Source organism: Eretmochelys imbricata, chromosome 19 (genome assembly GCF_965152235.1).
Source record: "Eretmochelys imbricata isolate rEreImb1 chromosome 19, rEreImb1.hap1, whole genome shotgun sequence".
Classification (NCBI taxonomy): domain Eukaryota; kingdom Metazoa; phylum Chordata; order Testudines; family Cheloniidae; genus Eretmochelys; species Eretmochelys imbricata.
The window spans coordinates 6,555,074-6,570,824 of record NC_135590.1 but is presented as its reverse complement, the minus strand read 5'-3'; the positions used below and the strand labels follow the sequence as shown (position 1 = coordinate 6,570,824).

The window sequence follows — 15,751 nt, the reverse complement described above, 5'->3', positions numbered from 1 at the left end:
AAGTACTCGGAGCTGATTCAGGTCTTTTATCCTTTCACTAGGATCCTCTAGCAGCATCTAATCTCACAGGCTTGGCTGACAAGTGCTGATGTAACAAAAGGCTAGTCTGTCTCTCTTAACAGGCCCAAGGAGTAAGTGTGGTGCGCACAGCACAACATGAAGGAGAATGCTTTTCTCCTAAGCATTTCAGGCACCGAACAGGACGGCTGGAAGCCAGGAAGACTCCTGGGTGTGACACACACCTTTAAAATCCATGCTTCTTGACATTTGGCTCCACCATGACTTGGTACCAGGTAATTATCATGCTCTTAGCTAGACTAACTTATCCTAAAACTATTAACATCAACTAATCTAACAAAATAGATATTTTACTGATTGCTATGGATCCTTGTGATCCTCATCCTTTCACTGCTGTGGTTGGAAGGAACTGAGGCTGCAGCTGGTGCTATGCCTCCTTTTGGGGCTACACCTTCAGAATGTGTTCAAACACTAGCTATGGAGAGGCATTCGAGCACTAAGAGGCACTGTTACCAGAAGGTGCCTCCATGCAAGCTGCACCAGCCAGTTCTCCCTAAGAGTGGGAATATGCAGAGGACACGTGAAGAACGTTACTAGATATAACTGCTCCATTGCTGGAAGGTGGGGTAGCACCTCCAACACTGCCTTATGTTGGCTTTGAAGTGAATCCTCTCTCCACATCACAGCCAAGAGTCAGCTCAAAAGATCGCCTTGCTCTTGCTTTGCCACACTTCCACCTCTCCCCAGATCCATCACTCAGCTTCATTCCACAGGAGGATCTGTGGGAGAGCTCTTAGCCGGTGCATATTCACCCACACAACCCCCGCCTCCCCCACTGACCACTACAAAAGCCAGTCACATAATCAGCCTTTTAGAACAATCTAATTTATCTGTGTGCATATGAAGAGCTGCTTCTGTTTAGCACCTCAGATGGCAACGCCTCCACCTCCTACACAGAAGATGTTAACAACTAGCCATGTGATGCAAAACTGAATAATAACCTACCCAGTGTGTTTGACAAAAACATCTTCACCCAGGTGATTTGCGGTGACGTTCTTGACTCCTGCAAATTGAGAAAAGATTGTGAGTTTCCTTAATGGAAAAACAGAGATTTAAAGAAAAAAGATCCTGCATGCAAATTACACAGGAAGGAAAACATGCAACTTAAGCTGAGCTCTGAACATTTGCATAGTGAATATCAATGTTGGGGTCTATAAGGGTCATCATTTTACATTTTAAATAACTGAGCAGAATTTTTTTGGCAGTAGCAGGACTATCTATATTCGGTGTCATTTTACATTTTTGAAATTTAAGCTTTCAGATTCCTTTTTTTGCCCAGGTTACATTACAGTGCATTTACAAAGTGCACGATTATTGAAATTATTGCTAATTTATGCAAAAGCATGTGGTCTTTTTTTAAAAACATCTACTTTTAAACATTTTTTTTTTCAAATTTTACATTAACATTTGAAGAATTGTTTCAATAAAGTTTATGCAAGTTGCCGTCACAGTTTATGTAAAAGAGAAATGTGCTATTAAAAGCAGACATTTAGGTTACCTTTTGTTTTTTGCGATGCATGTTAGCTTTACACATCCTTATTCTCCTGCGATAATTTTCCTTTAAAAGGGGGGTATAGGGTGATCTTTTCATCAAGCAAGACATTATGCCCTGAAAGCTGACTCCAAACCATTGTTGAAAATTGTTATTTACATTTTAATAACAATCTACAAATACAACTTTTTGTTTTAAAGTATTCCGCTCAATCATGCACTGCTACAGGCAGTTTGGTTCCTAATGTTCTAGTGCATTTTTCACCCCCGAGCAGTTTATTTCTCCCCCCTATGATGTCAGATTTATATTTTGCAGAGAAGGGCAATACAACAAACCACCTCAAGTTTCTTTAAGCAGCATTTTACTTTAACCTATTATGCTTTCCCAGAAGGATATTAAAAGCAATCACCTGCCCCCTTCTCAAAACAATTGTGGGTTTGTAACTGGCTTCCCAAATGCAGGCCACCTTAAAGCAGGTAGGCATCACCTTTAGACAAGGGTTAGTTGTGTTCAAAAACAAAATAAAGCTTCTTTTTTCCTCCTGTTGGTAGCTAGGTCTTGGATTTGTCAATCTTCATTTTGTCATTCTACTTTTAAACCAGCCATTTCAGACTCCATCTGGAGTCTGCAGAACGCTGAGGCTATCTGAAATCTGAATCAATAAACTAATTCCGTCCAGCCCATAAACACTCCTTCCACTTGCAGTTTTGCAGAAGTCAGATTTCTGCTTTAGTACTGGTTCAAACTGCTTTCAACAACTTCCAGGGGGTGAAAAAAAAAAAAAAAAGTTTTTTTCCTCCTTTTTATATTAAGCTCACTCACCAGCTTGATAGCTTTTTGTAAAGGTTACAGAAAAACACCATTTTTAAAATGTCTCCATATTTTAAAAAAGACCATTAACTTTAGCATTAATTTAAGTTTATTTGAAAGAGAAAAGCTATTTTATTGCTCAACCAAAAAAATGACAATTCATCACATTTACTTTGATTAAAAAAGGACTAAACTTTATTGACAAACTGCTGCAGACATTTTGACAAGTTTTAGCTACCTATTTAGGCAGACTTTACACACGTAGCATTTAATCTTCAAGAACAAAGTGGGAGGACAGCGTACAAATCCAATTAGGACTTTAACCTATGTACAAAGTGAAATTTCTCATTTTTTCAGCTGCAGTGTCCCTTTTTATATAAAGCTAGTGTTGAGACACACTTGAACAAGTCACCGGGATTGCTAAATATTGACACCTTTGCCAATTTTAAACTCGCACTGTATTATTTGCCCCAAATATCCTAAAACGAGAAATCTGTAGTTTTACAGAATGCAAACCTAATATCCATTTAATACTCTCTAATTTCAAACCCTGGGCAATTAGACAGAGCTGTGTAGTAGTTTAAATTTGTTCTTCTCTTAAAAGTTCTCCGCATAGAACCAAGCTAAGAACCCCTTTACACTGGAAAATCTGCTTCCCAAGCATCTCTCAACACCGCGTGTTCGGGGCTAGATTTCAAAACCCACATAAAAGTCAATTTTACAAACCTAATTTTTTTTAAATCAATTAACTTTAAAAAAAAACTATTTTATTTGTTATAAGGATCTTTGTATTAAAATTTAAACTTAAGATTCATCAGCAATCTGCTTTTAAGGAAAGTTTGACATCTGAGCTTACTTTTAAACGGTGGCAGTCACTACCGTTACATTATGATTTTAATTCTTAAAAACAGTCCTGAATTTTGAAATGTAGCCTACTTTTGGGATTCTGCAACTACAACTTTTACGGGTATCTTAAAAACCAAACTTAAAGGTTAACAAAACCTTAATTTCATAACTGTTAAGCAAGCATGTCACTTTTGAAACTAACTTTTTTTAACTCAACTTTTATTAAAAAAAGTACAGTTGTGTTTATATCTAAACAACAAAGAAAAGCAATCTACACACTTAAAAAAATTAAAGTTGGTCTTCTAAATCTATTTAACTCATTTTAAAATACTACGTACAGAAGCCAGAATGCAAGGTGAGGATGGAGTGGGAGAAAAGGGGGCCACGAAGAAAAACAGTTAGACAATTACTTGTCTGATGTGGGTAAAGCAACAGGAATCCTGGGAGATACAAGAATCAGTAACAACTGTTTGCTCATAACTGATATTTTTCCCTCATGTTTTTAATAGCGTCCGTAAGGGTGCTCTCTGTAGGCCCCCTTCACTGGCCTAGCTGGTGGGGCCTTCAGGGAGGGCCTTGTTCCATTCCAGTCATCTTGGCCTGCAAAAGAGAGAGCAATAAACGTCAAAGTGCACAGCACACTAATCATGTGAGATGCATGCATACAAGGGCAGCAGCACGACTGCACCGTGTACCAATCAGAACACCTGCCTCCAGTTTTGATATCAGGACTTTGTGAAGACCAGTGACATTAATATTCCTACAACTCTATTGGCTCACAGGCCTTTAAAAGCCACCCCTTTAAGCTTCTGTAAGACTAATGTTTATCTACAAGACCCCAGCGTCACATAGCTTCAAGTTCCACAAATGTTAAATCTCTACCAAGAACATCTCTAACTATGCAGGTTTCTGAGTAGCAGCCGTGTTAGTCTGTATTCACAAAAAGAAAAGGAGTACTTGTGGCACCTTAGGGACTAACAAATTTATTTGAGCATAAGTTTTCGACGAAAGCTTATGCTCAAATTTGTTAGTCTCTAAGGTGCCACAAGTATTCCTTTTCTAACTTTGCAAGCATTTAATAAAGGTAACTTGTATGGGAACCCCTTTGGAAGTCTTCAGATATGATACCCCCACTAGGCTCATACTTGAACAAACCTGAAACCTTTCATCTATGAACAACCACCAATTAATTTCAGTAGATCTGAAATGGACTCCAATTCCTGAAGCAGCGTTGGCAGTCAGCCTCACCTAAGGTCACAGGCATTAAAGCTCTTTCAGTCTGTAAGCAGGCAGCATTTTATAATCTAGAAACTGACTCAGTTGTGCAGGACACTGCTACACAAGAATTATTTTTAAAAAGGAGAAAAACACAAGCAAGGAAGTCTCCTTGCACAAGCCTGCCAAATGACTAAAATCACTACCACCGCTCTGGGATGGCAGTCTCATACTGAACCCAGAGATACAATAGTGTTTTCTGCCAGTTAGTAGCAGAGGGATGAGACAGTGACTACTTCGGGATTACATTCTAGAAGATGCCTCAGCACTTTCAATGCCTGCCTCCTGAGATCAGGATTTTACTACTCCCTAAACATGGTACCTGCACCAACATGTGTAACTGATTATGGTAAAAAGCTTTCAGTAGGACAGCTGAATACTCTCAAAATCCTTTTGCCATATAACTAACCATTGAAACAAGCAAAGTTCAAATCCTATTCTCCTAGAGCTAGCTCAAGTCCCAAATATCCAAGCTCAGCTTTTATTATGGCTTGTGCTTGCAATATTCTCATTTTGCACATCTGCCACTCTCTCCACACGTCACCGGTTTCAGAGGAATAAATATGCACTGAGAGGCAAGCGTAAACACTCCATTTCACCATCGTGAAATGCATTTTGATTTTCCTTAAAGTCGCCTCCACACTGGCTGCACAATTTATTTTTCTAATTTTGTTTTTATGAAAGCAGAGGCCAAAAGAAATTACTGCGGATAAACAGATTAACTGTGGCAACTTCATGCCAAGTGTACAATGAGTGTACAAGCAGTGTTTGGCCTTCAGATCTCAGACAACAGCACTGCTTTCTTACCAAGTAGAAACACAAAAGCCTCTGTGTGTTGCATGACGAACACAGGCAACAAAAGAAGGCATTTAACAGCCATTCTAAATGGAAGCATGAAAGATATCCAGCATTACTGACAGCAAGTGTCTATTCGCATTTAACGCAGACTGATAAAATCTTTGGTTAGGCAGTTGAATTGAGGCCTCCCTCTGCTTCTCTGAGCCCCGAAAAACTCTCATACCCCATGCTAGTCACCTCTCTCCCCTTAAAGGTGCTTGAGTCCCAAGCCCCAGCAGGAGTATTTAATGGGATTCTCACTGGAACTAATTCTGTACCTTCACTGACTGTAGAGGCTGCTGAAACTGCTTCCAATATATCAAGTGGCTGACTGCACTGCTTTTGCAGCACTTTCAACTTCTGCTGGTCTGAGCAGAAGACAAGAAATCTCGCTCTTTGATACATGGCAGTGCAATTCACAATTAGCATGCCAGAATTGCCTCCATTTACTCAATCCACCTAAATTCTTCATAATGCAATGCAATAATAAAAAAAAATTTTTTACTATGGCTTCTCTAAGTATTGTCTCCTATATATGGTTTAAATAACAGCATTAGTCAGATAAGACATCTTGTTCTAAATGACCAGTGCAGATTTTGGGAAATTACAAATTGAGTATTTTCATTAGCCAAACATAGGCCATATACACAGTTGCTACAGAGCTCTATCGAGTTAAAGAGAAGACTTAATGCTAGATTAAAATCCATCTTTCAAGCAAGTATTTATTGCAGAGTCAGTCTCATCTGGAAGGGTTTTGAGGATTACAAGGAAGCAGCCGGAGCTGTGCATTCATCCAACTCAACAAAATATAATCCCTGCAAACCAAACTGCTGTAAAAGCAACATTGTAGGTGGGAATTCAGACCTCCAGTTGTGGAGCATTCCATGCACAAAACTGACCGATGCTGAGAAGTACCCCACTTCTGAGAAGAAAAAAGTGGGGGGTGCACGGTGGCAAGAACTCCGACATGGCATTCTACTGCAGGACTTTAGGTAAGGTCACCTCTGCAAGAGTCAAACTAGATATGAGCCTAACAAAGCCATGATGTATGACCTTAGTCTGATTGTCATGTAGACCTGTGTTATCTCTGGAATGTAAATATTTTTCCCCATGAAGGCCCCCCGGTTACTTTTTGGAACTATACCATCAGCATTTTCTTACTTTAAGACAGAAAATTTAAAGCAAAAAAGATCTGATAAACTTCAAGCAATTCCCAACTGAATTATAGTCCCTTCTCTCCCTGTCACATAAGCAGTGTGTCCAGACATACCATAAGCTTCATAGGATTCTTGTGCCTCCCCATGTCCATAATCATAATATTCCGTGTCCCTGAAAGAGAAAGACAGGATATGTTTAAGTTAGTTGTGTAGAGGTGAAAACATTTCAATTCACAAACCCCAAGAGCTGGAGCATTCAAATTCATGAGCTCCTCAAGAATAATTCAAGACTTTGTAGTGCTTGAATTAGGACACCCAAAACCTCCCTACTACCTTGGGTATGTATGACCACTCCTTTTAAAGACAGAGCTAAAGGCTAGTTGGAACTTTCTGAAATGTACCTTCCCACACGGGCTGCTTGATTCAAACACATTAGAAGCCAACAGAACAAGGCACAACTGGTCTCAATTTTATTAAAATATTGGAAACGTTTAATTTTACCTGAAAATTCTGTAAAAAGTCATGCAGAATTCTCTCTCAGAAATGGGATTAAAGGGGACTGAAAAATGACAAACTTACCCTTGGCCCTGGCTGTAGTAGCCTTCATATCCCTCATAACTCTGCTCCGCATATGTATCGTCATAACCCTGAAATAGATAACACAAGGATGGATACATGTGGAGGGCGTCATTCATTCTGACTAAGAGGAAGAGCAAAACTGAATTTACTCGGCAGTCCTTTTCAGATTAACTTGTATATCCTAGCATGTCCCAGGGGAACCTTTGTCTTGTCAGTGAAGGTGAGAACGTTAATCATGTTCACAAGGCATGCCAGAGTCCTGTAAAGGCTGCATTATGTCCAGGTTATGTCAGAAGTCTCATAACTGGGTTCCCCAACATAGGATTTATAGGTAGACAGAACCCACTAGTTTTAACCAGAGCCAATGGAAAACTGAAGGAAGTTTTGCAGGAGATGGAAGCATTTTTTGTGGGGTGGAATAAGACAAATCCCACTCTGATGGTTCCTCAAATATTTACTCCGGTGCTCATCTAAAGCAAATCATTGTGCTGTTTCTCTCTTTAAAATTGCAAGAGCAAATATTCTTAGCTGAGCAAAGAAAACACTCAGGGGTATGTGCCTGTAGTGACAGCATTTTAACCAAGTTTATTCACATATTAAAGTAAGTTCCTATCGCAGTTACAAGGTCTGAAGACTCCAGCACTCCCTGCTTCTACAAGCAGCTTTCCACAGAAGTGTTTTGATTGGTTTTTTGCTGGGCACCAGTACTTTTGTTAAAATATAATCTTGGCCACACTTCAGTTGCATTGTAATTATTCCCCTCCAAAAAAGTGTTTCATTATGGCGCACATGGAAACTTAACAGAAAACAATGACCTCACCTCTCAGTTCAGCCATTCAGCCTAGTACTAGGGTTTGCTACTAAACAAGGGCCATTACTGCAATTGCTTTGTTAATACCCAACATTTAGGGTATGCCTACACTGCAATGAGACACCCATGGCAGGCCCGTGCCAGCCAACCCGGGCTTGCAGGAATGTTTAACTGCAGTGTAGATATTTGGACTTGGGCTCCAGCCAGAGTACCTAATTAAACAGCCCCTTAGCCTGAGCAAGCTGGCACGGGCCAGTCACAGTTTAATTTCAGTGTAGATGTGCCCCTAGGATCTGTAAGTAACTGCCTGCTGGCTACTTGGAAAGAGCATGTATTAAGGTTTCTTACATAATCTTCGTAAGTTTCTGGTGCGGGTGGAGGAGGAAGCGGTATTCTCTGAATGCCTGCTGCACGAGCTCTTGGTACAGGAGCACCCCTTACTGCTGGAGGAGGGGGTACACCACGGGCCACAGTAGCTCCTCTAGCTATGGCACCTCTCACTGGTGCTCCTCGCACCAGGGCCCCACGAGGAGGACCCACCACACCACGCCCCCTAAGAAGAAAAAGGATTAGAAATAGCCATTTTTGCACTCTGCAAAAGCCACAATGATGTTCTAAATATCTGAGACAATTTACTGACAGATCAACAGTTATTCACTACGGGTGCTATAAAATTGATAATTGGATGCATAAACAGGATTATAATGCAACTCTGGTAAGAGTTTAATGCTGCATAAAAATTACAAATATGAAACATTACCAAAGGAAAATACAGCTGAATACTCAAGTAGTCACCACTTCTAAATATCTTAAAAAGGTGTGGATCTGCAGAGGCTGATCAGGCGAGAAGGTTTGCTATGGCAGAAAGGGAACCGTGGTGCCTCACAAAGTCCAATGAGAAGATGACTAACCACCCTTGAGTACTAAACACATTTAGACACCAGCAAGGGGCTTTTCTTTTAATCCTTCATCAGGGATAAATGCTACCTATATTGGCACTGTGTAGGATAGCTTCATCACTGATTTAGTCCAATGCTTTGAGCAAAGCATCAGTGTCAGGATAGTAGCAACATCAAGCTTTCATGGGAGTTACACACAAGCTGCAGATTCTCAGTGCACTGGAGGACCCACTGACCAGGGATGATGAACCAATGAGCTATAGGTTTCAACTTTACCCTTTAAGTAGTTCTAGAAATCAGACACAATTTCAGCAAGGTGGTTTTCTAAAGCTAATACAATTCAGATTACAAAACATTCACCAACCCCCATTAAAAGTCTTATTACCCCTTTTCTAGCACATACAAGACCATAACTCCCAATTTAATAAAAGCAGCCCTGCAACACTGGAAGTTCCAATATTCTGAGTTCAGGCACAAAAAGAAAAAAAAAGATTAACCAGTTTGCTAGCCTACGAAAACAAAAAGAGTTCCCACTTCCAGCATCACTACTTTTGAAAGTTACCTAGGAACAGGTGGAGGAGGGGGAGCTGCTCCTCTTCCTCGCACAGGGACCCCTCGACCACGTGCTGGTTCTGGTACCCCATTCAGATAGGACAGCTCCAAAAACTGCTCCTGGCAGATGTCATCCATCATATCCTGAGAAAAAAAAGAGACACTAGTAGCTAGCCACCCTGTGCTCCGAGGTGTCAAAAATTAACATGTTAGAACATCAGTTGCTGAAAACTGTATGAGTCACACCTCAAGCTACAGCAGCTGCCACAAAGCATCTACAGTCCCCTTTTGAAACATGTGGGTTCACTGCCAGCCAAATGCTTTTGACAGAAAATGCCATGCTCTCCCCCAAAGGCACACTGGAAACTGATCACTGCATCCACACAAAAACAGGAGCTGGATGCAGCCTGATGAAGAGTAAATGCCCATTTGCAAATCTGAGCTGTCTTTTCACATTCCCATGAACACAGCACATCTCTGCTCCATGCCCTTTTATCTCCCCTGAGGATATAACTTAGGGAATCAGCAGAAGATCCTGGTAACTCAGAAGCAGCCATTCCAATCCACTTCCTCCCCAGACATGCACACAGATCAAGTTACCAATACTAGCCTGCCTGTCGGGATTCCAGAGCTGCCACAGCAACACTGCTTCTGTAAACTAAGCTTATTGCACACATTAGGGGCTCCTGGCATACCTCCATTCTCTTCTCCAAGCTCCCATGTGCCACTCCCTTCCATCCTCTATTTCACAGACATGTTGCAAACCCCAGCCCCTACAATGCCAGGAGCCCTGTGTGCCCATCACTCTGCCCCACCCCAGCCATACCACTCTTATTCTCTTTTCTTCTCTCTCCTTTGGGGTGGTAACATTTTAAACTCAACTGGGACAAGAGAGGAACTCAAATCAGTGGTATTGTTATGCTGGAATGTGTTACTTTCTGCCCTCAATCAATTCTTTTATCTACAGAGAATTACAGAGGTGGCTGAAGCTGTGGTTCTGCTAACCAAAAGCCATGGGCTCCATGTGTCTCCCATTTCTCCCTTTTGTTTTTTTTCTGATTTTCACCAAAATCCACATGGTTCTGCTTATTGACACCCAGAACATTCCCTGAAATTCTGGAGTTGATTAGACATGGCATTCAAAATTTATACTGTTTTACATCCAAACAAAGCAATACCATAAAGTTGAATGTAAGGGCCTTGAAAGCTCAATGAAAATCATCTCCAAATTAAAAAAATGGCATTAAGTGTTCATATAACATGCCCGGGAATCGGCTGAAATAGGCTGCTCTATGTTAAATCCATTAAAAGTGGTGAGAACACTGATTTAAGAGCTACCAGGACTTCTTCCTGCTAGGTCTCTACAAGGCAATTTCAATTGATGAATGGAACCCATTCAAGAAATCTTTATTACCCTACAGGGCACTGTTAAGATTGCTCTAGACAGAAGAGCTGCTATACAAACTCAGACCAGTTTCATCCACCGAGTCCAATATCCTGTCATATCAGCCAGTAACAGACGTTTCCAAGTTGGTACAGGAAACCCCAAAGTGGCAATTATGAAGTACCGTGCCTCTAGAAGAAACTTCTTCCTAAGCTTGACAAGGTGAGCGAGGTAACATCTTCTACTGGACCAGCTTCTGCTGGTGAAAGAGACAACCTTTCAAGCTTATACAGAGCTCCAGCATCAGAGCTAAATTACAAGACGGAACAGATTGTTTAGTGTAAGTATCTAACACATTATCAGAGGCCATTCAAAGTGAAGCGGCCAGTTAACTAATACGTTAACTATGTATGCTAATCCATTTGTTCCACCTTGTATTTAGCTGTGACATCAAGTACCCAGACCTGAAAAAAAGAGTTCCGTGAAAGCTCGAAAGCATGTTGATCCAATAAAAGGTATTACGTCACCCACCTTGTCCCTCTAATATCCTGTGACCAATACGGCTACACCACCACTTCCTAAACTCGGTCAGTTAGTGGTTTAAAATCTCTTCCTTCGGGACACAAGTTAACTACTGTATGTTCCCCAGGGAAGGGCACCAAAACCAAGGCTCTATTCTAAAAAGCATCAAGAAACAAGTTTGCATACCGGAACAAGGAACTTCTTGACTTCTTCCATGGCATGAGCCATGAGAGCATAGGCCTCGCAAGGTGGTCCAAAGACTTCAATGAAGACATGCAGATCCATATTTAAATGAGCATATTTGGGATCTCCTCCTTTGCGCAGTTCTTCCTCCTGAAATAAAGCATGATTCAACTTCATAAAGCCAAACAAGGTGCAAATAAATCATTTTCTTCCTTAATCATGTTTCTAAGCATTGATTAGCGGGACAAGGCTGTCTACCCTAAAATTTTCAGCCATGTTTAACCATGGATGTCAAACAGTAACCCCCTTGAGACTTCAAAACAGGTTTCTGGCATAAGTATATGCTTGTCTTGTGAATGGGGCTATAGAAAAATTAAGTTGTGCCACAGGAAGGAAGCACACTCTGCAGTACCAGAAAAGAGTAAATGGAAAGAAAAAAGGAAATAGGTGACAGTACTGTAAGGTAAGAATATGAGGCAGACTTCTTTAAACAAAAGCAGGCCAATTTTCCACCAGAAAATATCCATAATTTAGTAAGGATGGTGTGACAGTCTCTACCCCTATGTTCACTGCTTTCAGAATTATGTTAAGTTTTGTACAGAGTATGCCTTGTGAAGTAAAATTTGTGAACTCATAATTTGCTGATCATTATTATCCTGGTGAAATATGTGCGGCAACATTGTATGTAAAGATGTACGGTTCTATTGTGTGATATTACTAAGACAGGTTCCAAGTTTGGGGGTGGGGTGGCGAGGGGGGGCTCCAAGGACAAACCAGTTCCCCACAGACAAAAGTTAGGTGTCAACCAAGTCAAATGGGCCACTATGTAGTTAAATGGCCATTCTTTGGCAGGAAAGAGAGTGTGGGCAAAAATCTACAGCTTGACAAAAACAGCTGAGAGTTCCTTCCTCCCCTCCCCAGACATTTTGTCTCCTAAATCCCAGCTGGAGGCGATTCTTACCAGCTGAGAAGACTCTTGCACAAGAGAGGGCTTTAAGAAGAGAAAGCAGTCAGTACAAATCATCTCTCTCTTCTCTCTACCAATGGCATCAACAACACAGATGAAGAAAGGAATCTGCACTGGACTGAGGCCTTGTCTATACTAAAGGGAAAAGTCAATCTAAGCTACACAGTTTGAGTTACGTGAATAGCGTAACTCAAATCGATGTAGCTTAGATCTACTTACAGTGGGGCAGTCGATGGGAGAGTGATCAGCAGTTGATTTAGCAGGTCTTCACTAGACCTGCTAAATTGACTGCCGATGCATTGATTGCCACAGCATCAATCCTCCAGTGAGTGTAGACAAGCCCTGGTGGAGATCCTTACTGAAAGATTCAGGCAGTAAAAATGATGGAACTTATGGTGAGAGTCCTTTGCTTTGAATTCACTTAGCTTGTTAAGTTAAGTATTAGTTGTGTTTTACCTTTTGTTTCTTTGCAACTGATTCTGATTTTTGTGCCTCATTAGTTGTAATAATGTAAAATCCATCTTTCTGTAGTTAATAAATTTGTTTTACTATTTTATCTAAACCAGTGTGTTTGGATTGAAGTATTTGGGACAACAAGATTGTGCATATACTTTTCTATTAATAAATTATGTACTTTATTTGTATGAGCTTGTATTGTCCAGGAAAGTGATGGGCAGTACAAGATGCACATTTCTGGGGACAAGTCTGGGACTGGGAATTTGCTGGTGTCCCTCTGCAATATAATTCAGGAGTCACTGGCTAGAACAGTGGTCACCAACTGGTCGATCATGATCGACTTGTTGATTCTGGAGACTCTCCCAGCTGATCACAACCTCCAGCCGCTGTAAGTCCAGTGGTGCAGTGGGGCTACTGCTAAGGCAGGCTCCCTGCCTGCCCTGGCCCCACGTCACTCCCGGAAGGGGCCAGCATGCCCCCACGGTGAGAAGGGGTCTCCGTACACTGCTCCTGCCTGCAAGCACTGCCCCCGCAGCTCCCATTGGCCAGGAACAGGGAATTGTGGCAAAAGGTAGCTGCGGGGCCGGTGCCTGCAAAGAAGGGCAGCAAGGAGAGCCATGTGCCCCCACCAGCGTGTTGGCCCCTTCTGGGAGCAGCATGGGGCCGGGGCAGGGAGGGAGCCTGCCTTAGCCCCACTATGCCACTGAATGGGAGCCGCCTGCGGTAAGTGCCGCCTGGTGGGAGCCTGTGCCCCAACCCCCAGCCCCCTCCCGGAGCCAGCACCTCATATCTCCCTCCTGCACCCTGAACCCCCGCCTGCACCCCAACACTTTGCCCCAGCCTGGAGCCCCCTCCTACACCCAAACTCCCTCCCAGAGCTTGCGCCCTCCACCCCCTCCTGCACCCCAACCCCCTGCCCCAGGCTCAGCCTGGAGCCCCCTCCCACACTCCAAACCCCTCAGCCCCAGCCCAGAGCCCGCACCCCTGCCCAAACCCCAACCTCCTACCCCAGCCTGGTGAAAGTGAGTGAGGGCGGGGGAGAGCAAGTGACTGAGAGAAGGGGGGGTGGAGTGAGTGGGGCGGGGTCTCAGGGAAGGGGTGGGGTAGATCCTCAGTTGCACTAAAATTCAAAAAGTGATCTTCTGTGTAAAAAGGTTGGAGACCACTGGGCTAGAGCATTCATAATACAACTAGGAGTAATTTGCATGCTGGAAGCTACATGAGAGCAGATCAGGAATGATTGCTCACATCCAAGCAGTGTAAAAGGAGCATTCAAGGAACACAGCAGTCCAGATTGTACCTTGAGGAATGTCAGAGATGGACACAAAAGAAGTGGTTTCCAAAGACAGTAATGGACTGATTGCTGAACACCTGCAGCTCCCATTAAGTTCAGTGGAAATTGTGAGTGTTCAACACCTCTGAAAAGTCAGACCATAAAGTTTTAAGAGGCTATTAATGATTTCACTGTGATTTGGCCTGGGTGAACTTTACTGCAGCTTTCGGTAGTATATACTTTGTGGTGCTTGGTATACAAGTCAGTGGTACTAAACTGGTTTGCATTAACAGCTAGTCATATTTCTTCTGCCTACATGCTTTTTATCACTTCCCTTGCAACTGCCTCCTGCTCTCAGATGCACAGCTGGACTCAAGTCACATGTCAGCAGCAACATTCTTATCCAATGATTTACCAAGAGCAGTTAGTCTTTTCCCCTACAGCTTCCACCTTTTTAGATCAGTGTGAAAGAGGTGTTGGTACTTGTATTAATGCACTGTTGTAACTCATTCTTCCAGAAGATTTTTGGCAGATACAAGTAACATGATTCCCTTTCAACAGCACACTCCTTCCCTCCAGGCACTGCTTTGCAATGAAAAATTGTGGTAACACCTTAGACAGTGCCAGTTAAGCTTTAATGTTAAGTGTTTAAATTAATTCAACAGATTCTTACTAAATGGGGAAAAAAAAAACACTAAAAACGTAAAGGTGACTTGCAAAGTTAAAGTAAAACCAGAGTGAAATCCTAGCTCTGCATTGACTACCCCAAGCTTTAGGGGCAAGGAGGAGGGGCGCATTCAGCACAGAAATCAATAACTGTAGTTTTCCATTCAGAAATCCTCCTGGCACTTTGCTATTCTCTGAAGACAGACTGACACATTCTAGGTTGACACGGTCAGTGAACCAGTAGGTGTCTAGAGGATTTCACATAGGGGAAAGAATTTATTCCTTTGCTGAATGCCCTCCCATAGCCTGGTTAAGGAGGGCACTAAGGCCATGTCTACACTACAAAACTATGCCGACCTAACTAATGTCAGCATGCGGCCACCAGAGTTATTTGAATCGTTTGTGTGCACACACTTCGCTCCTTGTGTCCACGTGCGCATCCTCATCAGGAGTGCTTGTTTGGATTGTATGGTCAGTGTGGGGCACTGTGGGATGGCTCCAGAAGGCCAGTAACAGTTGAAGTAAGCAATGCAGCATTGACAATGACACTGTGTTGTCCAAATTACATCTGCACTGCTCAGAGAGGTGGTGTTACTAAATCAGTGTCGAGAAGCACTTATGTCGCAGGAGCCAAATGGAAGTGAAGACACTTCCACAGCTCGGTCGATGCAAAGCAGCTTATGTCAACCTAACCACGTAACGTAGACTAGGCCTGAGTAAAAAAAGCTGGAATTGCACTCAATTCTTTAATTTTGCAGTTAAGCTTTCAAAAGAAAAAAATAGTTAGCCTTTACATTCAAAGGCACAGAATGTTTAAAAGAGGACTAGTTACTGTAGGCCATATTTTCTGCAAAGAGTTTAGCTCAACCATAATAATTTTTACACAAGGTAACATACATGGAGGTTGATATTGTCAGAGCAAAAGAGAAGTCAGCACCCCTGAGTTCTAGTGATTTTCACCTTT

At 42.2% G+C, this 15,751-nt stretch overlaps 1 protein-coding gene across 2 annotated transcripts in view; it reads right to left on the bottom strand.

Moving 5' to 3' along the window:
* The window catches only part of KHDRBS1 (KH RNA binding domain containing, signal transduction associated 1), a 30,732-nt gene that overhangs the window by 3,906 nt on the left and 11,075 nt on the right, over positions 1-15,751 (bottom strand). Inside the window, exons 4-10 of one of the 2 annotated variants that reach the window (XR_013348419.1) lie at positions 11,429-11,575; positions 9,347-9,480; positions 8,234-8,438; positions 7,075-7,142; positions 6,609-6,667; positions 3,637-3,826; positions 1,024-1,081 (exon numbers count right to left, since the gene is read on the bottom strand). Coding sequence is in view for 1 of the 2 variants with exons in the window: in XM_077837887.1 (XP_077694013.1) it covers positions 3,729-3,826; positions 6,609-6,667; positions 7,075-7,142; positions 8,234-8,438; positions 9,347-9,480; positions 11,429-11,575 (711 nt within the window). In the remaining variant the exon portion in view is untranslated. Of the gene's footprint in view, positions 1-1,023; positions 1,082-2,547; positions 3,827-6,608; positions 6,668-7,074; positions 7,143-8,233; positions 8,439-9,346; positions 9,481-11,428; positions 11,576-15,751 lie in introns of those variants that run through there. The other variant, XM_077837887.1, reaches the window with a different exon arrangement.